Source organism: Syngnathus floridae, chromosome 3 (assembly GCF_059516105.1).
Source record: "Syngnathus floridae isolate MCC-2025c chromosome 3, RoL_Sflo_1.0, whole genome shotgun sequence".
Taxonomy (NCBI): Eukaryota; Metazoa; Chordata; class Actinopteri; order Syngnathiformes; family Syngnathidae; genus Syngnathus; species Syngnathus floridae.
In genome coordinates, this window is record NC_142415.1 from 14,041,586 (window position 1) to 14,068,630 (window position 27,045).

At 39.3% G+C, this 27,045-nt stretch overlaps 1 protein-coding gene and 1 long non-coding RNA gene across 13 annotated transcripts in view; one reads left to right on the forward strand and one right to left on the reverse strand.

The window, feature by feature from the left end:
• The window catches only part of LOC148400682 (uncharacterized), a 154,169-nt gene that overhangs the window by 74,647 nt on the left and 52,477 nt on the right, over positions 1–27,045 (forward strand). The window lies entirely within an intron of this gene.
• spon1a (spondin 1a) overlaps positions 7,602–27,045 on the reverse strand; it is a 36,117-nt gene continuing 16,673 nt past the window's right edge. For 3 of the 4 annotated variants that reach the window (XM_088371725.1, XM_088371728.1, XM_088371726.1), the window contains 10 exons: positions 17,269–17,333; positions 14,196–14,397; positions 12,211–12,351; positions 11,152–11,227; positions 10,877–11,062; positions 10,343–10,513; positions 10,098–10,265; positions 9,596–9,760; positions 8,731–9,003; positions 7,602–8,596 (listed from right to left, as the gene is read on the reverse strand). In XM_088371725.1, the coding sequence (XP_088227851.1) occupies positions 8,433–8,596; positions 8,731–9,003; positions 9,596–9,760; positions 10,098–10,265; positions 10,343–10,513; positions 10,877–11,062; positions 11,152–11,227; positions 12,211–12,351; positions 14,196–14,397; positions 17,269–17,333 (1,611 nt within the window). In that variant the 3' untranslated portion in view covers positions 7,602–8,432. The remainder of the gene's footprint in view (positions 8,597–8,730; positions 9,004–9,595; positions 9,761–10,097; positions 10,266–10,342; positions 10,514–10,876; positions 11,063–11,151; positions 11,228–12,210; positions 12,352–14,195; positions 14,398–17,268; positions 17,334–27,045) is intronic. The other variant, XM_088371727.1, reaches the window with a different exon arrangement.

Here is a 27,045-nt window from a genome sequence, read left to right on the forward strand (position 1 = left end):
ATTCAGCACAGGGAATGATATACCCCACTGATAAACGCTACATTTAAATAGCACTATCATCGTACCGATATGGATTTTTCTCTATAATTGATTGAGTGCGCATGGAGGTTCATGCTGATAAAAGCCCAATGAGGAAAGTTTCTGCCAGACCAAACCATTGCATGAAGAGAGCAGCTGCTAAAAATGCCATTACAAAGCAGTAAACAAGTATTTGAAGCTGCTGGAGCCTCAAGGGTCCTGCAGACATCAATGTTTAGGATCCTCCAGAGATGTATGGTTACACATAAACCTTCTTTTCGCTCACCTTTAAGAATTGCTCACAAGCAAAAACAGCTGCTGTCTGCCCAGAATGAAGACTCATTTTCATTTTTCTCAGTTTTGCTCACTGATGAGTGCCATGCAATCCTAGATGATCCACATGGATGGAGTGCAGGAGTGTCAAACATATAGTCGGCGGGCCAGAAAAGGTCTGTCTCGTCAGAGAGATCCAGTCCGGTTATAGTTCAGGGCAACTAATTGTGGACATTACATTTTCAGTTTGTCATCTTTTTTGAAAATAATAATCACATTATTATTATATCATCGAAAGGTTGTTAAATAACATCAAAATTATACACTAATGGATGATGACTTGAAAATGACATTCTAAATAATAAACACAAAAGTCAGAGAACATGATGTCCCCAAAACGTCATAAGCACCAGGAATTTTCTTGCATTGAAGCCAAGACAATACAGCAGCAAGAAACTGTTGAGCGGGAAAATAGCACGCCACTGGGATAATCAGCTGCTGAGAGAAAACCGGTGTGCCAAAGTGGACCCAGTGGACCGTTTGAGGGGGAAAAAAAAAACACTGTTGGGAAATAACACACAGTGGAAACAATTGGAGTGGCACTACAATGATTGACTTTATGTTGGACTGTACAGTACATGTAAACACAGTCACTGAATCATAAATATCTGCATGCTGCATGTGTCACAATCGAAGGCTCACTGTAGAGTGTCCATGTTCTCCAGGTTCTCCGGGTTCCTTCCACATCCCAAAAACATGAAACCCATTTAATGAAAGCCTTCACCTTGCCCAAAATTGTAAGTGTGAGTGTATGAATGTGAGCGTACGAGTCGCAAGGGGAAAACTTGAAAAGTCCACGCAAATCCAGGGTGTATGGTACAGTAAGGTTGGTTATCAGTTTCTAGGTGTGTTCTATCATTATGTTTCCATTTCAGAAGCAAAGTAAAATTACTTTAGGATTGAGGGAGACTGATCTGCCCACTCATCATCTTCGGCTGTGTGATTGACAGGCGGCAAGCTTCTCAAGGCATGAGATGTGTTGCTCTGCGAGACATTGTTGTGCCTCATGCAGGAGATTTCCAGAAAAAAGGTTAACACCTGCTAAAGCTGCTGGGGCCCAAGGGAGGATGCTCCTCATGAGGATTTAGGCAGGGACAAAGCAAGATAAACAGGAGGACAGGCAGATAATCACACATAGATTCAGGGTGGCTTTATTATTCATTTGTACCAAGCCTAGCTGCAAAATAGCCAAACAAACAAGCGCATCTATTTCAGGACCTCAGTCCTGCACAGAAGCTTGAGTGGACATGTTCATTTTCCCGTCTTGTTTGCTCATTTTGCAATCATTTTTAAAGCTTTGTTGTGAATAACCTGAGCATCCAGGTGACAAGAACAGCAATTCTTAAATCACAACATCCATTTGGAATTGTCCAAAAAAACAAGTGTAATTCATATAGTGACTACGCACAACACAAAATACTTAAATCTCAAATAATATTATCACATTTAAATGAATGGAAAGGCTATCAATCTGTTTCAGCTACACACAAAAACATTTGTTTTAATGAGGATAATAGCACTTTATAATTTTGTGCAGAATACAGAATACAGTTAAATACAATGTGAAGAAGTAAACAGTTTCAAATGATGAATCATTTCTTGTGACTGTTTGGCTGTTTTGAAGTTAAGTTGCGCCACCAACACCAACAGCGGTTGGAGTTCAGGTTTTTGCTCAGAAGGCAAAGCATAAAATGAGTCGAGTGACAGTTTGCTTCTTGAACAACCCTTGACTTCCATCATGCAATTCTCCAAATAGAAGGAAACAAAGGTGTCATCCATTTCTGCTTGAGACCATCTATTTGATAATTTTCCCAGAGCCGCAGTTCAGACGTTTGACAAGTTATTCAATGTCAATTCAACCTGAGCTGAATCCAAAACACATTAGTGGTAATGTGTGCTCATTTAAAAAACTGTCGCTCATACATTGAAAGGGAATTGTGCAAATGCAATATTTTTCTTGTCATTTGTGATCCGCACCGAACAAAGTGAAAGTGATTTCCTTTTATAAGGCTTCTATTGATTGAGTAATGAGTTATAACCCAAATGAGGCTCGTGGTCCGGTGTGTATTGTATTTTCCATCTTCTCTTTGGAGAGTCTCAGCTGGCTTGCTGCATATTAGAAAGAGAGACCTCTGTAAGTAGACTCTCGGGAACGGAGGTGTTTATACCTTCACATGAATGCAAGAAGTCATGTTTGCATTGACATGTGTGCTGCCTGTATTATAAATGTTTCTGGACTGTACTGGATGTACCAGAGGACACTAAGCAGCACCATCATATGTTTTGAAACATTGCTGCCATGTTCACAGTATTTGAACAGATGGAATCCGTCCTGGTGTGTGTATTGCATGTCCTTAGGGTTTGGAGTGGTGGCGGGGATCGGCAACATTGATATAGCTTTGTCAAGTTCCCTGTCGACAGTGGTGCAATAGGGGGTGCATGCCACTATATCCCAAACTAATGGATTTATAAATATTTTAGTTGGGCATCATCATGTTGATGTCATAGTATGATTTTGTGCTTGATTTTGACATACAATTTTAAGTGCATCACTCATAATAGTATGTTGTCCAATCTTACTTGTTCCTTCTCAATGTCTTGTGGCTCTGTGTGACTAATGACTCTCACCCCCACCTTTTAGGTGTCTGGTCTCTCCCAGCACCATTGCAACATTGCCTCTCACAGTTGAAAGCAACACACACATGCACAGCCCTGCATGGTGGGTTGCCACGGTAACAATGCAGCCAGTACCTCTAGCGCTCTTGTATTTGGTTATGGCTGTCCAGATCCCTTCTTAGGTGGAAGGAGTGATCACTGTTCCACTCACCAAATGTCTAATCTGGATTGGCACCGATGCAGAACACTTGGAAAATGGGCCCAACTTGAATACGCACGTAAAAGCTCTTTCTCATTCCGTTCTGCTCTTTATGTGCTAAAATGGGCTACTTGAAGAAGAGCACCATATTTCTGTCACACTGTAAAGCGATGAATGTGTCTTACATTCTCAGCCTGTACGGCATGATTACCTACACAGCCTCAAAAGCCAGAATGCTTCAGTTGATGCAACAGGAAGTGTGCATTTCTGAGGTGGACATCCTGGCCATTCTATCTGCTGGAACGGTTAATGCGATTTACTGCAGAAGCTAATTAAGGAGCTGTGTGTTTGCACAATTGTAAAACAATGATAACAGTGTTTTGTCGCAGGGGGCGGAGCAAATAACCACTAACTGTCATGATCATTTGGACACGTGTGTATGTGTGCAGCATCACATCAGAAACCATAGCCCTCAAGTGTAGTGTGTGTTATCCAGTGTTAAATAAAACATATATTATGCAAAGCAATATATCTGAGTGCTTACAGAGCTCTGAGACGGGGCTCTACACTGCCTCTAAATGGTCACATTTTGCCCCTAAAATATGAGACAGCGCAAGTAAATTTTTCATCCAATTGCCCAACTGAGACTGGTAAATATATTGCCTTTTTTTAATGGAAAAAAAAATGTTATGACAAATATCTGCTCCACACTTCACATCAAAAGGCATCGCAGAAACAGGCCTGACCACCAGACTGTCCATAAATGGTCACATTTAGCTCCTAAAATATGAGACAGTACGATAAAATGTACCCTTCACTTGCGCAGTGCATCTGGTAAATGTATCGATAAATTCATCTTTCGTACTGCTTATCCTCACGAGGGTCACAGGCACACTCGAGCCTATCCCAGCAGTGGTTGGGTGATAGGTGGGGGACACGTTGAACCGTTCGCCAGGTCAATCAGCTTTGAATGTGGGAGGGTATTGGAGTACACGGAGGAAACAAACGTAGACACAGGGAGAACATGCAAAGTCCACAGTATCGCTTCTGATAGGGCCACCACCTTATATGATGGCTGAAATGTCGAACCCTGCAAAACTGTAACAAACAAACTCCAAGAAAATGATCACTGCCTACCTTCCACCCAATAACATGTGGCAGAGGAGACAAATCCTGGACTGCCGCCATTCATTTGCAAAGCATATACTGTATATTAAGACAGACAAGCGTTCACTCGGCTGGGAACTGAGCACTGAACAGCCAATATTGCACTTATGTCTGGTGAACAAATTCAATTTGACTGTAAACTCCCTTGTCAATACCCACAAATATTTTCAAATTGCGAAATTTGCTGAAAATACTTGCACTGCTGGTCCAAACATTAACATTTTAGGTATTTAAACAGCATAACATAGTTTGGGTTTATGTTGTGTGAAAAGCTGCACAATAAACACCCCTCCATTTTCTTCCAGCACTTCTTAGATTTTAAGTTAGCGGCTACTACACTCCTTGTGAAAAATATTAGTCTGGAGCCCTGCTCTAAGATGACGATCCATGTCTAAATAATTCATCTTAACGACTCAAATGAAACATTTGTGCTCCAACGCCATCATCTGCGACTCCATTAAGCTCTGCTCATGCTTCATTCGCACTCAATATTTTGACAACATGGAACTCCAGATGGCTGAAGTCAGATGCCTAAAGTTACCAGAAGACAATAAAGTCCGTACATGAATTATCGAAACATTCCAATCTGTCTCTATTTTGCATTCAGCGTCTAGTGTAGCTATTGACATATAAAATGTGTTCGGTGAATCAGAGTTAGTATTCATGGGCCAGCTGCTTTATCGTAAATGCTTCGACATATGTGCCAACAGCCCACCTCATAGGCTTAACCATCACTATCAGTTTATAAGTCTAAAATACCTCAGAGGCATGCTGCCAAATAGTTAAGTCAATTCAGATGAAATTAACAACCTTTGAAGAAGTGGGAGTACTATAGTGTGATATTAAGAATACCCAAAGGATTAAAATGGAAATCCAGGGTGGGGATTGGTATTAAACAATGGCAGCATGGTGGAGAGCGGGAGCTGTTAGCTTTTTCATAAATAGGTCTTTCCTCCATTGAGCTCCATTCATTGATTTACTGATCATTTGTCTTTGCTCTTTGGACTAACGTTACACTGAGCAAGGGCCGGTGACACTTTTATTCCCCACCCTGCAAAAAATGATTTGAACACTATCAATCAGTAATGATTTCTGCAAGGGCAAAAAGGTGAGAGCCAGCAGATGGCCGAGAGGGGGCTGCTGGTTTTATATACAATTCATAGTTGGGGTGAAAGTTGACAAATGAATGTGCAACTATGAAACATATACCAATATATTTCAATATGCTTCAAATTTGATCAAAATTATTATGGCATCAACAGACTACACCTGGCTTTCTCAAACTTTTTACAAAACCTCAAAAAAATCCTTTACTCTCCACACTAATGACATACATTAAAATGAAAATTATATTCATAGAAAAACATTTTGCTCATTGTGAAAATCATGTAGGCGTTGATGATTTTGTTTCAGTCAATGTTTTAGTGTCCATCCATCCATTTTCTGTCCTAAATAGGATTACGGGTGAGCCAGAGCCTATCCCAGCTTCCTTTTAAGCGAAAGGCCAGGAAGACCCTGGACTGTTCCCCAGCCAATATCAGCAGTATAATAGTGCAGTGATAAAAAAAAAAAAACTCTGTTCCACTCTATTAGAATCATTCTCCTAAAACATAGATGTCATCAAACAAATTGACCTGATACGTAAATGAAACCCAATGTGCTCTGCTGTAATTGTGGTTAACAAGTAACAGGAGTACTCAGACAGAAATAAAAAAAACTATCATACTCGTGCCACAAGCTGCAGTTCCAGTTTATGGAGCGAGTGCAGTGTTCAGTGAGGCGCCATATCACCATCATCATTAATTTCACAGGAAATATCACAGGGACCTTTGGTGTAGGCGCAACAGATGGGTGTGTGATTTTCTGGTTATCTCTGCATCTTTCTCTGATTCATTGGGGTCCAAACCAATCTGGATGGAGAGGACTGGACAAAAGGAGAGAGAATATATTGGTCTTCCAAATGCAGCAATATAAAAAAAAAAAGCTAATACATGGTCAAATAATGTGCTTTAAGTGCATGTATTCAAATGTATTTGCTTCCATATAATTTAGCAGCTGGCTTCTGTGTTAAAACTGATCATCGTGATAATTTTGGTCGCTCTGGTGGTGATTTGAAATATTCATATACCTTTTCATCTCTGATTAATATATGCAATACTTGCATCTACTTTCTACAATCTGGCTCTGAAATAGAATCCGAGCATGTTGGCAATAACAAGTGACGCATTTGCCATATAAAAGAAATTCTAGAAAGTATAATGGTGACCAGAATGGATTATTTAACGTTCTATTGTTTTATGTGGAGAGATTTTTCTTCTTCAAATTGCTAACAAATTGGAGGTCAAATGGTTGGTTAAATCCTGAATTGAGTTCAGGAGCCATTCGATTCTTCTGTAAACACACTGAAAAGATGCGGTGGTAAAAATGCATGAAGCTAATTGTAGTTGTGTATTTTTTGGATGAAGTCATCAATGAGATTATTTTGAGTTTGGAGCTGCAGCTTCAAACAAAGGTGAAAGAGGAATTTCCAACCGCATGACTCCCTAAGACTAACCACACAAAAGGCTTTCCTTTTGTTTCAATTCCTCCAGCAGTGTGTGTTTTAGTAGCTCAATCACGGCTGTAATAATTCACCCTTGATGTTTCCAAATCCTGTGGAATGTGTAGGCTTCACATGTATGCTGGTGTTGGCATGGAAACAGGATTGGCATTGCGATGGATCGAAAATTTCACCCTGAATCCCCACATTGAAGAATGCATGACACCATCCCTGCCCCCCCAGCTATTACGCCGTGAAGAGGAGGGCGGAAGAAGGAAGTGGGGGGCGGGGGTCTTCAGGATTTCACACGTGGAAGAAACACGTTCACATTTTTAGGTGACAATAGTCCTTGGTCCTAGGCGGATGAGGTTACTGAATTGACTTTTATATTTCTGCAAGAAAATTATGAATGAACATGTTCAAATAGCCTTCACAGTTACTGATGAGGCAGTTGATTTGCATGATCTTTCCAGCCCAAAACAATCAATTGGTAAATAAAACATAATTAGCAATTACATGTACATTCCCTTATCATGGTACAGACTAATACTCTTGAAATAATAAACTATTTCTCAGTGACATCTTGTGGTTGAACAAGAGAAATACAGCAAAAGACTCATTATATATATTTAACTTCCAAACACTTACATACAGTTAGTATAAGACTTTTTTGTGAGTACGTTTGAAGCACATACAATTTTAAACATTCCGAATGAAACTACAGATCCATTTGACAAGTTGTCACATTTACTTTTATTGTAAAGGTAATGTTATTCCAAAATGATGTTAGAGGGAAAAAAAGAGAAAAAGGGGTGAGGAAAACATTTTAAAAACATCTACCCAACACTTTGGTGATAATCTTAAGACAATCTTAAAAAAAAAAAAAAAAAAAGGAAAAAAAATCTTTATTAATGTTAAATAATATCCATTCCAAATGTGGTGGATCTACTTTACAACACTTGAGTAAAAATTCCTAAAACACCCTAAAACAACAACAGAAGGCAGTGAAAAACATTGGGACAGCTTGGCACATGTGCTTTAAATTACTATTGTGCATTGCTAAGAATACCACAAGAAATCATAGTTATTTACTTATTAAATCAATTTGGAATATTTCCAAGACATCGTGTACCACAACACATTTACAGTAATTTTGCAACAGCACAGAAGAATCAGCCTTGTTATAAGTGGCTGATCTTCATGCTTATCTCCCGATGATAACTTGAAAACCAAAAATAAGACACTAATTGCTGCCTTCAAATTTCTGTTAGTCTTCAGTGGGACGATGGAATGAAAACAAAACCGATATGATTGCACTGCTAGAATTGTAACGCCTCAGGAAAATGTCCTGAGTGAACAGCAGAGGGCATGATTACACCTTCAAATTCCAACCCCTTTCATTCCCCCCAGTCAGAATCAGTAAAATGAACAGAATTTTACTTTTATTATAGTCGATGTGTAGTAAATGACAAAAGAGTGCCATCAGAGCCCTAAATAGAGTGCACTGGACCATTGTGTGACAACATACAATTCCTGGGTCTTGTTCCCACGTTATCCTTCCTAGCAGGGATGCACGTTGCAAGCTCGGATCTCCTTCCTGTCCTTGCAGCTGGACAATTGTGCAGTCTTGAACCTTTGCTTCACAGTCATGAGCCGTTCTTGAATTCCTCCACCGCACACTTTGGTACATTCCGTCCAATTTGACCACGGCCGCATTTTACATCCTTCACAATTGACAGAAAGAGGTTTGTTGAATAGATTTGATCTGTTTGTCTTTTAAAGATATGAATACAATAATACATCTATTGTTGGTAACACGATGATTGATTAAATGACAATGAAATAAAAAGAGGCCAACCTGGATGCTCAGCAGCGACCTCAGTTCTGCCCTGTTTGCTGCTCCTCCTTTTTTCTCGCTGCTCCCTGCGTCGTTTCTTCTCATCGCTGTTCCCTTGTCCTCCTCTGGTGCACTTCCTTATCTTACACTTCTTCCTCTGGATGCTTTCAGGACAGTGGTCACCTCCAAACTGAGGCTCCAACGTCACTGTGCGAGTCCTGATGGTGTGGCCTTTGCCGCAGGACTTATTGCACTCGGACCACTCGCTCCAGTCGGACATGACACAGTCTATGGCTGACAAGTGAACAAAAACATTTACAGATATTACAATGACCCCAGCTAATTCAAGCATCTGAAATGAAATACTTTTAAAACACAGCTAACAGCAAGGCTATCCCTGATAGTTCAGAAACCTGAAACTGTGACTGGCAGAAAAGTCTAGGCTTGATCCTGCTTGAAAAGAGCAATAATTTTGCTTTCAAGGTGTGGATAGAGGAATTCAGGATCAGCAGGAGCTGAATCGTGTCTTTGTTGGCTATGACAAGATACGTGAAGAGGAACTATGATACTGAATCTGGAGAAGTACGATTTCGCAATAGTACAGGACATATGAGAGAAGCAGATTATTGGTGAGGTGTGCTTTGATGTGGAAGTGACAGAGAAGTTTAAAATGGAGGTGGGACAGCATCAAGGATCAGCTCTGAACCCCTTTCTGTTCGCAATACTGATGGCTGGCAGATGAGATTAGACTGGAATCTGATGTTCGCAAGTAAAAGCAGTAAGAGCAGAACTTTAAATGTATTGTACATTTTTGCTCTTGAGTGCACTAAAGTTGGATGCCAAGTGAGTGTATAATGTGCTGACATGTCAAATATTGACAACTTACGACATTCCGGTAGCATGCACTTCTCCACCTGATCCAACTCTTCGGTGCAGTCTCCTAGCTCAACAGGCGATTTGAGCATCCGCTGGCGTGTTCGTAGGCCTTTCCCACACGTGACGCTGCAATCGCTCCAGTCAGACCATGTTGTCAGCATGCAGGGAATTGTATCTATACACGAGAAAACATATTTTATCTTTAAAAAAAGATATGGTGGGATGAAATCTAAACCAGCATGAAATATTATATATATACTACATATATAATCATATATGAAATATTAATATTGACTAATGAAATAAAAATATGTGAGGATGGATGCACATCTTTAATTATTATTAACTTATTAATAAAAAATTAAATAAGAAAAAGCCTTTGCCTCATTTTGGATAAACACTTCAGCTTGCTACGCTGCTAATGATGAACATTAAGTTGGTACTTTGAGAGCTAAGTGTAAATCATTTTGAGTACCACTGCCATATTCGTAATGCTTTGCTCATTTACTTACGACATTCTGGCATCATGCACTTCTCCACTTCAAGAACCTCAGCTCCACAAATGGAACCATCAGCAGGAGGCATCTTTACCATGCGCTCCCTTCTCTTCATACCCAGACCACAAGTGGCACTGCAGGCATCCCATTCCCCCCATTCCGTTACTAGGCAGCTGCTGGGAGCTGAAGAAAAGCCGAGAAAATTAGTTAAAAATGACAAGAAATTGTATGACGATAACAAAGGCAGGTTTTGATCTTACTGCATTGTTCGTTGACAACACAATCTTCAGTCTCCTCTGTGGTTAGATTGCAGACTGAGCCGTCATCTGGGAATTGCTTTACGTAACGTTCACGGGAACGTCTGCCCTGCCCACATGACACGCTACATGGAGACCAGGTGATCCATTCTGACATCATACAGGTGGATGCATCTAAACACGGAAAATGAAATTATACTTTGCAGTGAGGACAAACTTTGTGAAGAATTCACTTTGAAAAAGCACATTTAAAAGGCTCTTTAACTGAGGCAGCTATAAATTTAAAAGCTTACCATATGTATGTCTGACTTTATGTATAGCACCACACTAATAAATTATGGTTGTAACCCTTCACTTTATAAACTGTAAAAAGAAAGCAATAATCTATAGCGCTCAATAAAAATGAGTGAGACGTCTAAGTGGTTGTAAAGCAGCGAAGGCAGGTGTCATCCTTCAGACTGACTCTAGAATGATGACTTCATCATCTAAAGCTTTTTTTTTTTGTTCCTCTGTGACCTTGAATTGTCAAATACGTGCCCTCGTCACTGCATCCCGGGCCCATGCAAGGTTCAAAATCCTGTGTGTGTGGACAGGGAACGCTGAGATCCAGCTGGGCCTTGAGCATCCTCTGCCTCATCCGCTTGCCCTTTTCACATGTCGCTGAGCTGCAAGCTGACCATGGAGACCAGTTGGAGTAGATACAGGTCTCGGGGGTGTCGTCTGCTGGGTGTGAAATAATGATGGAGACATTGTAACCCCCAGTTACAAAAGCAATGCTTTTAGTGTAAACGAGAGATGGTTTGGATACAGACCTTCATCTTTCTCCTCTTGGGCGATATCCGCCACAATGTCATCCACGTTGTCTGGCACAATGTTGCATTGCTCGCCCTGTGGATTTAAACAGAACTCTTTTTATGAATTGTTTATTCTAACCTGGTCTATGATAAGAAGCAGGGCAGATAAAGCGAATAAAGCAGACTTGTTAGGAGGCAAGATGGACTAAGGTTAGTACATCAGAAATTGATCTAAAATCCCCAAACCTGCCTCTAGATGCCACTCAAGTGCTTTTATTCTTACATCCAATTCATCCGTTTTGTACATTATCCAGTTGAACTGGTCGCCAATCCCTCACAGAGCACATGTAGAGAGTGACAACCATTCACATTCACACCATTACTCAGTGGGAATTGAAAGCACACTCCTTGCACAGAAGGTGAGTCAGGCGAGTGAACCACCCAAATATCAGAGATTTAAGATTATTTCACCTCAGTGACTGGCTTTTACAAAGGTTGTGCCGGCTAGGCAATACCTGGCAGGTATTGATGTTTTGGTTTTATCTTACTGGTTTGTTTAGTACCACCAGAAGCCACAAAGCTTTTCTGGGGATTTGTTACTGCGGCAGCAGAATCACATTGATCTTTGTCTTTATTATAAGAAAATATAAATTTAAAGAAAAAATAACCCGCATTGTCCAGGACACCAAATCAAACTGACTTATCACACAGGCACCATGGTATATATTTTCCATTTGAAATTTCTTTCACCAATTTTTTTTCTTTTCAAGTGGTGCAATAGAGTGGCATAGCCCACCTTTACGAATGCCCAAGTTTAAATTTGTGTTTTTTTTTGTCCAGTGCAACACATAACACGTCCTCACAACTTTGATGTGCAAAATGTAAAATAAAGAGAAGCCAATTTAATTTTTATGTATTTTCTAATTTGTTTTTAGCCAGAGCGGGATGGTGCATTAGGTTTGGGTAATAAAATAAAACTGTGAGGTACATCTGAAATTCACCGCTTGCATCATGTTTGGCATCATACCGCTGTTTTGTTATGTTGAGTGCAGGCATGTCACTTGCATGCCAACCAACCTTTCTGGCAATACGTTCCACTATGACTCTGGCAACAGGACTGATAGCTCCTCCTTCAGGGTCATAGAAAGGGCTCTGAGGATGGTCCAGACTGGTCAGAGGACGGATTTTATCTTCAGGAACGGTTGGCTTGTTGGGAGACTGATGAAAAACATAACAAGGATTTCAAACATGGAATCAGAATTTGGTCTACACATATAAATAAATCTCTTAGTGTTGACATAGGGCACATAGTAAATGGCAGGACAGGAAGACGTCCTTGTCAGTTCTTTGATGGCAGATGATTAAACTTGATTTGTTGCAGATTGGCTGTGCATATATGGAGAAGTGAGGCAGGCAATGATAGTCAGATATAGGCTGGGAGAGGAAGACGAAATGTAACGACAAGGTCACAATGCTTCTAAGAGAGGGAGAGGAGGGTTATTGGGGGGGAAGAAGTGGAGAAGGCAAGTTTTTGTGACTTCTGTGCTTTGATAAGGTCTGAAATCGTGTGAAACAAGCGCACTCAATTGAAAGTAGAGGCCATAAAGGGCAAACACTAGTGTCCTATCTGTGGTAATAATATCTTTTATGGGTCAGATTTTTCAAAATGATAGGGTAGGGCATCTGGATCTTCAGCAAATTGAATGTTTTGTTCCTCTGTCCTTACTTTGCTGGTAATCTATATGCCATTCTACTGCTGATGGAAGTAAAATACAATTGTCCTAAAATTTGCTCTATTGAGCACACAGGTTTATAAGATGCACATATTATACACTGAAAATTACGAGAGAAGACAAAAACTATCATTGATTTGTTTTCTCCAAACTCCCGAGCAAAGGCGCCGTAACCTTTTTTTGGCGGCCAGGTCGATCACTTTCAACTTGAACGCTGCATTATGTCATGCTTTCGGCATAATGAGTGTGTGCCCTTGAGCACAGCAAATGAGAATACCGATCTGGATGCTTCAATGTGGGAGGATTTGATTTAAAAAGGTGAATAGTTAGCACTTCAATATTGAAAATCTATGAGCAGGAAATGCAGTTTGGGTGAGTTGAGTTGAAAAGAAGCTTGGAATAGACGAGAACTAACGTTGTGGGGATCGACAAAATCAGGAATTAAGCTGTTGTGAATAAAACTGCTCGAGCCATACCCCATTCCTTTTAAAGCACCACATGCATTCAGGTTAGTACATGCTTTGGGGGCAGGCTGAAGGTCACTAGTGAGCCTTCCAGCCTCACATGCCCTCTAATTTTAATGCACTACACTGCACTGTGGGCTACACAAATAACAGTGCAGTGACCCCAATTTCTAATCAGGTAACCCGGTGATCATACTAATAAGGTGGGAGATGGAAAGTCAAGTCACACGAGGGTAACTCCTTAGGCCAGGCTCATTCTCATTGGCTGGGTGTGACCCAAAACACAAAATCCAGAGCCGTTTTCTTCTCATTGTTGGTAGGTGGGAGCCGTTTGCTTTCTTGCCCTCCAATGACTGATACGCATGTGTGACGATGTTGTCACTTGTATATTTCAGAAAATACATGCCTTTGGGATTTAGTCACTTGGTGTGGGGCCACTCTCTAATTGCTATCGCAACCTTCATGATTATATTACCTTCTTGGACTGTCCTTTAATTTACGCTCAAATTGCATTGCATAGCCACCTCCACTTTGAACTGCCTGGCTCGTTACCCCTCTCGTGTCCTCTACTGTCCCGTCTTATTTGCTGCCCATTGCACCCTTTCCTCATAGTGTTGCCTACCCAGTCCACACAATATTGAAACTCCTGCATAACATCACAGCTGTTATATAACTTTAATGTTGAGCTATTGTTGCCTTTTGCTCTGTTCTATCGTTTTTCTCTGTTCTTGCCCTCTCAAACCTTATGTCCGACTGCCATTCCTGTAAATATCCATCACAATCCAAATCAGAGACGGGTATATCAAATTGTCTCGCTGCACAGTATCATAAATATCCTAAAGACGATTATACGTGTCTCACTGACCTCGTATGATACCCCACTGTCAGTGCCTGCATCCCAAGGGATGAGATCTTGGGCGACTCTTTGAACCCATCCACACTCTTTGGTGCACAAGTCCTCTGCAGATAGACCCACGTTCCAGTCGGGACTGGGCCCCAGCATAGTCAAGAAGGACATGAGGTGACGGGTACGGTCAACAGAGAACTCGGCGGATGGTGCAGCTCGCCTGGAAATGAAAATTAAAAATTAGGATTTGGGTATTCTAACCCCAGAAGGCAACTAAAGTCTACTACATCCACTGAGGTTATTTACCAGTCAAACTCCCAAACAGAAATTTTTCACATTTATGACTTTGAGTACTTTTCTCATCATGAGTCTGTTCTCCATATTTTTTTCTAGTTTATAAATCAAATCATTGTAGATGTTTACTCTGACATTCATCATATTTTGATATTCATCATCACAGTAGCAATGTGACACTCATTAAAACAACAAAAAAATGAATTTTACCCAATTTAAGTGGATACATTTATTTCATGCTCTTAAGTTGTTGGTTGAATTTTTAGAGATATTTATGTTGATTTAACTTTTAGAGACTTTTAGAGATTTTTTTTTTCTTAATCATTCCAAATGTGACTGAGCAAGATTTCAAGACTTGACTTACGACTTGCCTTAACCGAGAAATGATTGAATGAGTTGACTCCCTTTTTTCCCCCAATATAACTTGTAACTTGCTTGAGACTTGAAGGTTACAACTTGATATTTACTCCTACCTCTGTCAATCAGTAACTGGTGAGACAGAACACACCAGTAGCATTGTATTGTTGCGTGTCTGTACATCAAGACGGGAAAAATATCTGCTCGTCTCTTCATCTATGACTGGCAGCTCAACTACTTAAAAGGATGTACACATTAGACGTGAAACTCAGCCATTTCCCACCTTTCATTTTAGTATTAATAAATTTGACTTTAGTGCACTCAGTCTTCTCCTTGAGAACTCTTGTTAATGATGGCCCCAGAAGGCAAGGAACAGCCTTCATCCCCTGGGTACATGCAACCCGAGTCTACACTTTTCTCAGCAAGTACAGGAACTTTGACATTTATCTTCGACACCACCTGGGCTCCATAAGAAGTCACTGACAGCAAAGGAGAGACAGAGCCAGGCTGGTTGCACATGAGGAGGGCGTTAATCACCGCAGACTACCTCAGTAAACCACTTTTGTCATCCCAAAATTCATGGAATCCTTGCTGCGCCCTGCAGAGGTTATCAATTTGCACAAGTAAAAATTGAGGTGAAAATGTTTCTGCATTTTGTTGCTTGGAGGTGAAAGAGGGATGGTGCACTTTCCCGCAGGTTCATTTCAGCTTCCCCTGTGCTCCAAACTTGATTATTCAAGTAGCTCAATGTGAGACTAACAAAAAAGTTGTACATGGAAAGAAATTCAAATGTCACGATTTGAATAAAATTCTCATTGTATTTCAACACTGTCAGCAAACTGAAGTTCATTTCAATCTCTGCTGATTATTCAGCAGTCACTTTTTAGTACGCCATGGGTCATTTGGAGTGACCCTGCTTGAATTGCAAAGTTGGATTTTTCATCATAATCTCTGTCAACACTTTATCCTTCCAATCAAAGCACATCTACATCAGAGTGTATTGTTTCCTTGTGAATTTAATATTTCACAGCACCTAGCCATTAAAAATACATTAAAAAAAACAATGCATCAATATCACAAAGATAATATAATGTCATGGGGCTTTGCAAGTGTATCTCGCCGTTGTCTGAGTAAAAGACACGTTTTTCTTGTCTCAGTCCCTTGTCATGCTCACGCCCATTATTGTTTCTGGATGCAATTTCAGAATGCAACAATGTATTGTCTGTGTATACAGCAAGGAGTAAGCTAATTATTCCTGGTGGATATCTTGACTTCTATTCCTGGCTATGCAATACCCTTTGGAGATTAAAGTCATCGGCCTTTTTGCTCGGGTAGTAAACAACATTGCACAGGTTGTTACCATTGAAGTTCTTTGCACGCTGAGCCAACAAGCATCTTGTTTTTCTCATGAATAAGAGATTAAATAGCTTTAGGGGCTAATGAACCCTGGAAGAATGCGGTAGACGGCAGTTTCGGGGATGGGTTTGTACTGATCAGCAAGTACTGGGTCCAACTTGGAAGATGCTTAACTGGCCTCAAAAATATAGGTCGTACTGCATGATGTTCTTCGCTGTAGTGGTCCGACAATATTGTAGTATTCAAACCCAAACATAATAAAACTGTCTTATAAGAAGAACCAATGTTGTGATACAATATTGCAACAAAAGACTGTCAACAAAAGTACTTCCGCCAGTGAGGAACATTGAGACGTTGCGTGATATGCGCACATCTTGTGTGATCACAGATATAGTGATCATTTTTGGATTAAATTCTGCAAAGTAGGCACAAAAAACACGCGCCAAGTAGTAATCCTTTGGGGTATTAAAAAATTTGTTAAGGTCTCACTTAACTCCAGAAACTTACTTTTAAAAGCCAAGTATACTTCCGTGACTACTTAAACAAGATATGACAAACTCACTGAGTTTAGTCCAAATGAGTTCGGGAACGATTCAGAAGTAAACATATAGAAATTAAAAGATTTTAGTTCAATTCTATGCTTTCCTCTGTCCAGAGTCCTTGAAAGGGGCACTGCATCTATAGTTTTTTTTACCGCCTCAATAGTCTACTGTGTGAATGAGCCATTCTCTCTATAGCAACATCTTCCATCATCATTAGATGAATGAGGCAAGTGTAGTTTCGCTCTTTGACAACCTCAACAGTAGGAAGCCCTTTCAAAAGTGGACTGACCAATTACTTCTGCAGGGTGGCTAGTCTTAACAACTCTCTTTTCCGTTTGACTCACTATCTTTAGGCGAAAAGCTCAAGAGAGGTTGTTAGTTTCATGGCGCCACCACATCATAGCCCAGCCCTCTGGTAATAATATGACTCTTTCACGCTATTGTGGCTCACTGCAGCCTCTTGAGGGGCAAATAAGTACCTTGAGACAGCATGAACTGATCCGTCGTTTAGTGCAGAAGTGTAAATGACACAAGATACTTACACATTAAGAGGCTGCCAAGCAGGCCATTGCGCTTTCATCTTGATGACGGTCAGGACATCATCACCCTGAAAAAGAAAGGGAACACACTGTTGAACCAATCGCTTTCTCTGCTGAATGTTTAAATTGAATCAATGTGATGTATTAATAATACAAAACTATTACAGTCAGTTGTTGTGGACTAAAATTGAAATAAAACCCTAATGAAAAAAATATTACATCACCAGAATAGCTAATGCTCTGATTTATTGAATTCCATTGCAATAAATCTGACAGGTTGCAGCGAACATGGAAGACTAATCCTATTTCAAATTCAAGGGTTTTACTGAAGGCCCACTACTCCTGTGCGAAAAGTGAATTTAGTGAGACTAGAGGGAGGTGATGTCACCAAAGCTATGAATTGATGTTATGATTCTTTGCACCATCAGCAACAGGGTTTATCATTAGGATTCTAATGGTTGCTAACCATTTTGTGCTGACCGATTATTTGGGAAATTGTTTTTCATCTTTACATCCACTACTTGAGTGGATCATATTTTGCCTCACCAATTTTACAAGGTGCCTGCCCTTTTCCAAAGACTTTCTATTGGCTCGTTCTCAAGTGACTTCATCAGAAACTTTTATGAAATTGTTCGCATGCCGTGTCAGGTCAGCTTGTTCATTTCTCAGTTTGATTTAATTTCCCACCACAAGGTAAAAGTGTTACAGTGACTGTGAAACAATGATTTGGGCCACACCCAAATTTGTTTGTTGTGTTAATACTTAATTTTACGAACTACACCAAAGTAGTTTGATTAAAACTCGAACTTTGAATAGTTTAAAAAAAACTAAAGGAAGGTATCATGAAATAACTGTTTTGGGGGGATAAGATTAATTTAACAGTAGCAAAGATAATAATTGTGCTGCACAAGATAATATTTGAGTAAGAACCAGGTCGCACATAAAAACACTGAGTCGAAATGAGTGGACACATCAAAAGACTTGATGACAATGACACTCCTCGACTCGCCTGTTGCGCAAGCTGAAATGTCAAGAGGAGATTCAATCACTAAAAAGGGACAGATTTCATGTCATGTGCTTGCCTCACAAGATTTTGTTCAGGTCAACATGTGGCTTTTTACAAAAAAAATATTTTATGTTCACTAACAACATTTAACAAAACATCCATCACACAGCTCAATCATGAAGAAAATAGAAAAACCTCACTACTCGATTTTATGGACTCCCACAAGTATGTCCACAGTAATATAAATGACACAATTCGTGTGTGTGTGTGTGCGTGCGTGCATGTGTGTAATATATTATCATAAAGTGCTTCTACTACTTGACATAACTTTGACATGAAGTTTAATGACTTGTATCATGCAGATTTATGGATTTAATGACTGTCTCCATACAACACATCATTACCTCTCTTGCACAGACAGTAAAGCCTCTGATCACATTGCCCATTTAACAAGTATTACTGACTTTGTTGTTTTTACTAAAACTAATCCCAAGAAACTCATGGCAATTTAATTTAGTCTTTTATTCCATCAAGTAGTAAACATCTGGAATTAACAGAATCTCAATATTCCTATAGTTGATTTCCTTTGTAATGCTTGGGATTTTTAATTAAGAGTAAAAGTAATAATAAGAATAAAACGTTTTTTTCATCAAATGTGCTTTGATGACCCAACTGCAGGCAAGCCTTTACAACCAATTTAGGCTTGTATTATGTTTCAACATCATTAAAGCTGCTTGATAAAAAATATTTGAGCTCAAATAGCAGGCATAGACCAAAAGCATTACCTTTCAACATGAACACAACAGGGTTCTGCCCTGTGATGATAAATATAGCTGTGATATACATCTGTCATCATAGTTAAAGGCATGGTTAAGGTGATGCTGCCTTTGTGTATTTGAAGGCAGATGTGAAGCACACTGATGTGGCAAATTTCAAATGAATGAGGGTAAACACTTTTCCAAAGAGAGATCTTTATCTTAGGTTATCCCACGGAGGGCTTTTCAGATTTGTGATCCGAATGTGTCTACTGACCCTATAATGATGTAGCTACCAAAATATTTACTTTACTTCTGCTTGAACAGAAATAGATATTCACCATTTAGGCTCATTGGCGTCTAGATTTTTACTGTTTGTATTATTTAAATGTTTCTTCCCCTTCTTGTGTAAAAGACAAGATAGGACACAATTTTAATGATTATAAGTAAGCTGGCTGCACTGCTGACGGAGGCCTATAGTGATGTCCCCAGTGCTTCATGCTGTATGAGTTTAATTATCAGCGCTGCTTTTGTCAATTTAATATAGAGCCAAGTCAATATATCGCTTGGTTGCATTTTCTACGATAGAAGCTCTGTCTTTACAGCAAGTTTAGTGTAGAAGAATAGTTAAGGATAGTTTTTTAGCACTAAATTAAAATGCAATGTAATTTAAATGTTGATCATATTGCATAGATTAGACTTGTGAGAATGTGTATCTGGTCTTTTGTTTCCCGAACGCATCACAAAGCAAATAAATTTGATAAAATTACAATCCTTACTTTACCAAAGAAGCAAGTTTGGTGATGTTTGGAGGAAAGAGTACCTGAAGATCTGGATCTCAGATCCCCTGACTCCAAGAAACACATACTAACCATTATTTCTCTTCATTATTGCTTCGTTTACAAAAACAAAAATAAATAAATGAATAAAATCAATTATTTTATATTCGCTACTTTCATAGATCATTGTTAGACAAGCACATTTTGTATCTGCAGTGGGTATACACTCACATTAATTTGTGCAATACAACAAGTGCTTGTCAAAGTAATGCAAGAGCATTTGTCATTAGAACACCATGCATATTCAATAATTCATCTAAATATATAATCCGAAGCGTTATCCTAAATTGCGAGTTGCAAAGCTGCATATTTTAAGATAACCACGTTTCACAACATCTTAGCCAAACATTACATCATGGGCTGAAAAATGAAGCCACTTTATTTTTTACTCCAATCGAATGGAACCCGGAAACGCTGGTAATAAATCATAATTTTTTAGACATTAAACATCTGTAAAATAGTTTTTAGATGTTCTATTTTGCCATTTTACATTTCAAGGCCAAGTTAAAGCAGGGCTGACTTCATACACACACAGAAATAAAGGTGGTTGTTCAGTAATGCAACAAGGAGCCATTTTGAGTCTCACTCTTATTTTAAGTAAGCTACTTTAAAACAACTCAATGTAGTATTCTTAACAAGATCAAACTGAGAACCATTACTCTGAGCATCTGGCACGGCTGTGACAGCTTTTACATCTGGCTAATACATTTATGACTGACTGGAGTCCAGCTGAGACCTTAACAGAGTGGTTTTATGTGTGTGATTCAGCCAGGATCATTATCTGGATACTCGTCACTCGGAAGGCATACATTTATAAAAAGGGGTTTAGTGAAACACTGGCAAAAATATGAAGGTAAATGTAAGATAAAAACGACAGTGTGCAGGTGTTCTTTCATGCATAATGGACTCGGGAAAATAAATTAAAAAACTGTAATATAAATATGATTTTTGTTTTATGTTTGACGATAATCGCTGAATGTGCAAAGACTGAGGGGAAGTTAATACTCAAATGTGGTGATACAACAGAAAACATTTCTTTCACTATTTCCTTTTTCCTGATTTTTCCAGCATGTGTAACTCTTTTGGTCATCCAGCGCAATTGTTATGTAACTATGATTACTTGTCTCGTTACAATACGCAATTAGCTAGCTAACAGATGCATCTTCCCTGGGTGTCGCAATTTGCAGAAAAGCATAGCATTATTATTTAAGTTCAGAAGCGAGACAGCCTCACAAGGTTTGAAGCAGAAATATTTTCACACTCAATCATGGAGGGAAAGTTGCGTGCTATTTGATTGTTTAATTGGGCGGGGGTTCAACACGTCAACAGTCTTTGAGAGCAGTGAGAAGTTTCAAATTTGCAAGTTATATCTATATTTTTCGTTAAAGCAATGCCTGTGTAAATTTCCATGGGTGTGATTTGTGTTCACTGCACCTGAATCCTTTATTGACACAAAGGCAGATTACATGCATGCTTGTGCATTAATGGCCTTCGCGACGTGTTCCACACTGCAAGTCATTCTGAGCTTGCATGTGTGCGTGTGCGTCACTGATGCAAAGCACTTTATGCAGTCTCAGGCATCTCAGTGGATCAGAAAAAGTTAGAGGGCAAACAGACTCATCTCAAACATTTGAAGGATGATGTGAAGTTTTGAACTTTTGCATCTTTTCTTAGTCCACTAAATTTTAAAGTGACTATGTCAATAGTGTATAACATCATTTGTGAGTGACACAGTGGAACCAATATAGTCTTTTAATTTGGAATTTAACCAATCACACAAAATGTGGATGGATGTATATCGTGATATTAAGGTTTGGATTGAATCAATTGCCATTATCAACGCAGGATGGCCAAGCCATAGTGATAAAAACACCAAGCTATATTTGCACAAGACACAAATCACTAACAAGACAAGTGGTAAGCAGAGTCCGAATGAGAGCATGATTAGTTTTATTGACTAAATGTTGCAACTGCTAGGAAATATTGCCTTTGTTTACCAATGTGTGGTCAAGCCAGTCATGGGTTTTAATCAAACTGTTGTGACAAAAAGAAAATGGAAATTAGTTTATTCCACTACTACTGAAAGAGGGTGTCCATTGGGTAGACCTGCACAAAAAAATGTACCAACACCCTTTTAGCTAGATTTAGGGCAGCACTTTATGTGGAACAAAAGAAGAAGATGTGGCCTGCTGGATATTATGTGGTCATACAAAAGCAGCATTTGATGCTACAATCATAAAGCATTCTTATTGAAAGGGTGTCTGAAGGAAAAATACCCTGGTTCAACAGTGCTGCTTGCAATTTTTTTTTTTTTTTGATATCCTGAATGTATCACTGTTGTGCTTTTCATTGTTATTACAAAAAAGCTGGCTTAGCCAGTGAGTTTTGCGCTGTACATTTAAAAAAAAAAAAGAAAGAAAAAAAAAAAGGCGTTATGCTTATGCAAAGCATTTATCCTTTTTCAGCTTGATTGGAATCATGTGCAGGGCTAAAAACTGCTCACATCTGTTAGAGGAGACACAAAAAAAATCAGATTGCATGACTAATTTTCATCTAGTAGTCCTGACAAGTGCAGTGAACTTTAATTTGCAATGCTTGATTTAACAATTGTAATTCTCTCTTAGGCAAGCTACGACATTCAAACTGGCATCATCACAAAAACAGATTTGTGGCGTTAATATTGTTTAATAATGTCTGCTTATTACACTAACACGTAATAGCCTAAATTTACATTTGGGTGACAAAGAAGCCGTTCATCGATCAGAAATGAAAATCAAAACATTTCCCACCAAGAATTTAGCAGGAAATCAACAAAGCTTGTGTTAAAGCCACTCAAAGTGTAATTTCCAATATCATTAGACTAATGGCATAATTGGTCTTTTTAAAGCCACTCTTTCTAAATCAATAAAAAAAATTGCAGTGTTCCTGCTAAAAAATGTTTTTTTTTCTTCAAACATTCAAATATGCACTTATCAGACTCAACTGAGGAAGAAGATAACATGACATCAGCTATAAAAAGTTAACATCCACGACAGCAACTCCTTAGGCTGTTTTTTGAAGTTTGAACTTGTGCATAACTTTAAGTACTATAAGTTTTAAAGATCCCAAAACATGAAGCATTGTGAACTCATGAGAGATGTTGACCCTTTTCATATGTTGCTTGTTTTCCGGTGTGTAAAATTTAACGAATAATGTGTGCACCTCTTATCACCTAACAATGAGCACAGTGAATTTTCTATTTCAAAACCAAGGCTACCGCCTAAGAATGCAGCAATGTTTGTTTCCTCTTTGTGCCGGTTTGTCTGGGGCGTAAATAAGAGCTGTGATTTATCTTTGAATGGTGAATGGAATTTTATTGTTCAACCCGTGTTCATGGTTTGTCTTATTTCTACTTAACGGGCCACCCTTTCGACAAAATAAATCTACTGCAAGCGGTAATGGCACCTTTTGTAAGAGTGGGTGGGTGGATCGAATATGTTGCTTCTCTTAAGCAGTTTAATTTTGATTTAATCAGGACTTGCAGGATTCCTCAGATATATTTGCTCGCTTTAGAAAAGCACACTCTTAAACAGACAGGTTTGTGTTTCTATTATACAAAGATGATAAAGCTTCTCCAAATTCAACAAAATTGAGGAATGAGGTAACAGAATCACTGGATCATTATGCAAGACTGAGAAAGTACAATTCATCAGATACTCTCCTCCTGCTTGATTGGAAATGGATTTTGATCTGTAGCCTCTGCAAGGTCAGAACCTGTCACGAACAAGGCAGGACAACCAAATGGGAAAAGGAGACAAGGAGGGCCGTCGTGTTGGCAGACACAGCGTATCAGAGGGGTGCCAGGCGTGTGTGTGTCAAGGCAGACAAACAGTACTGATGAGTGCACGCCGTCTATATACATGCCCTAACCAGTGGGTAACACGAGACAGGTGGTGGCGATCAGCGCCGATTAGCGCAGAGGGCGCATCAACTGGGCAGCAGGGCCAGAGCGGACTGGAGATGTGACAGACAGAACCTTAACTCAATAGTCAGGGCTTTGCAAGTCTTTAACTATTAGTTACTTGAACACAAATGGTGTAACAGCACTGTTAGACAGATTTAAAGGCACATACTCTTCGTCTTCTAAGAAAAAGTACAAATATTACAGAAACTATGTTGGGTTGGCACTAAATCATGACTCGTAACTGTCAATATGTTTACATTTTATTTAATTAAACTATTACTCTATTTTTTAAAGGTAGTACATTGTAGTGCTATTTTTCAAGTGATGTAACAAAAAACTGTTTGAATCGGGTTTGGATTCAAAACAAAAGCAGATCTTTTACTTCATGTGTCAGTATACTTATCGAATCATACTTTATTTTAGAGATGCACACCCCTCCTTCTTTTCTTTGTTTTCTTTTCCTGGAACGGACTAACGGCATTTCCTTCCATTTTAATTAGGAGCAATGATTTGATACACAAGTGTTCAGAGTCACAAACATGTGAATTCCTATGCTTTCCATTCATTGCGACTTTCAGTGTGAAATGAGCACTGTGTAGAAGCAGTCAGAGAACATACATGTCAAACAGAAGCAGTTGGCCCTTTTGTTTTTTCACTTCTGCTGTGGACTACCACAGCACATCCACCAATAATCACCATGCTAAAATGATCATTAGTGCTAATTACCATGCAAAAATTCGTTCTGACGATTAATATTATTCGGAGAGCTTATTACCTTGGAGCACTGTGCTAAGCAAATAAGCCCCGAACTAATGGATTACTATTTTTAAAAAAAGACTTGACATCCTGTCTGCCTTGTGGTTGAACATATAAAAAGATGCTCAGTTGTCCCCAAAGGCAAGTAGTAAACAACTCCGCTGATTTGTGTGCATTTGGCAGGACAACGAAAAGCATTTGGCACAGCCCCTAGATAGCAGAGCACTTATCCAAACTGGTCAAATATCCCTACGGATAACACAATTATATGGAATTATTGGATGTTTCTGCCTATAAGCTAAGGTCCAGCTCGGGCTAAAGATGTCTTTTCTCTGGATAAGATGAAGCTCCTCTGATGTTGTGATCAAAGGTCTGTTCAAGCATCGCAGATCCGTCTGTCGCAGCACAGTCTCCTATTAATAGACAGCCAATTGGTGCAAAATTTTAAGGCGATGCAAGCTGGCTGTTATCAGTGCCTCGCGCAAAGGTTTGCACAGCCTTCAGGTGTTAATTAAATCTCCACTGACTTTCCCTCATGTTGCTCCACAGAACTGGCTGCAGTTGAATCGAGCAAAGCTCTCATCCAAGCGATTTTGCTCGAGAGAACGGTAGAACGTTTCCTGAGAGCAAAGGGAATCGGCGGGGCTTGAAGTAGGCCGGTTTGTAAGCGGCCTCTACGTTTCTGGAGAGTTGGGGATTGATTTTCTGAGCGTGGTCAACCTCAATGGTGATCGCTGAGCCTTGAAGTGCAGTCTGGATGTCTGTAGTCCTGCCTGGCATACATGCATGGAAGTTGACAACCTGAGGCTTTGAACACACGCACACATACACACACACGAACTGGCAGGCCCAGGGCAGTGAGGTATTATTACAGAAGACTTGAGCAAACGGCCTTTAATGACCCAGTTTAAACTGTCTGCCACTCTCTGTGCCTTTCCTCCAATTTTATAACTTCCTTTCTATCTTCCACAATCCTTGTTCCATGAGGAGATCGATGGTCAGTGACTATTTATGGGGCAGCAAAAAGCAATTCCTGCCAATTCAGACTGAACCTTACTATGTTATTCTATGTATGTATCACATACAGGATGCCCTTTGCGAAAAGCAATCTCCAGCACTATGCACCAGAATACATAATAGTTTAATTAGACTTAAGCTCACTTGAGACATAAACTCTGTGTTACCTTGAAGACAGAATATGCGTAACATAAACAGGAATACATTACTTTGCATAAACATATGCGCAACCACAGATATTCTCTCTGATACACTTAATGATATGCACGTCTACAGGATGTTTTGAATGAAAAATGAGCATTCGCGATAGCGTACATTCTTATCATATGTGCCAATTCTTTCAGTAATTTGATGGAATTTTTTTTAAATTGCAATGTGAGAAATGACCTAAATACCTAAAATACCTCTACAGTGTATCATCCAATGAGCATTTACTTCAAGGTTCTAAATCTTATTTCCCATAGTAAGTAATGGTAGGTGAATTAATTTGGTTCAGCTTTAAATGGTCAACCTTTGTCAACTAAGCATGTAATGTTAATGTTATCAGTAACATTTTACCATTCTCAACATATAGTCTTACACATATAAAACAACATTTCAGACTTATTTATATAGAATTAAAGACTTATTTGATATACCATGGCTGGACTGGATCATGTGGTGAAGGTGTACGTAATTTTGTGGTCAGTCAGCTCAAAATTGACAGCATAAAATCCCAGCACGTACTTTCAATTATGATTTCCAGCTCCATCCAAATTACAAAAAAACTCAATGAAGTGGTGTCATCGGGTGGAAGGAGACATGACCATGGTCTCATTTACATATAAGGACAAGATAACAAGCCCGGTCATTACCGGAAACAGATTTATCAGGTCTAGCTCATGAATAAAAGATCACAGAGATTTATAATGAAGGTTTATTGTGTTTAGTTGGCCTTGATCTTATAAAGATCTGACAAATATTCAGAACACATCCCCTCCATATTTAAGTAGCCCGTCCTGCAGAATCAGTGTGTCTAATCTGAGATCTCTATCTGCTTGTTCTCGGGTTGCTGCTGCAACAGCTTTCAAACCGACCGTTTTATTACACTGCAATTAGTGCTGAACACACCAAATGTATGCTAAGCAGTGAGCAGAGTTCCGAGCAGATGGGTTGGAAATGACATGCGGTAACCATTTCTTTCATCTCATTGCATTCATGTACAGCATATGCCTATGTCTCTTAAAATGTTGCCAACATTGCGGCAATAAAGTAGATCCTGCCACTGTCTTCCACCACAGGTTTGTTTTTATATTGAGTGGAGTTCATAAATGTATATATAAAATGCTATTAACATTTCAATATGAGTAAGGTTAGTTAAATGCACAATGTGTTTAGTTTGACAATAACTGGGTTTTTGATTGGTTAACACAAGGAACAGGGCTGACAAGAACAGGGAGAGGCAAAACCCAAACCCGCTCACAC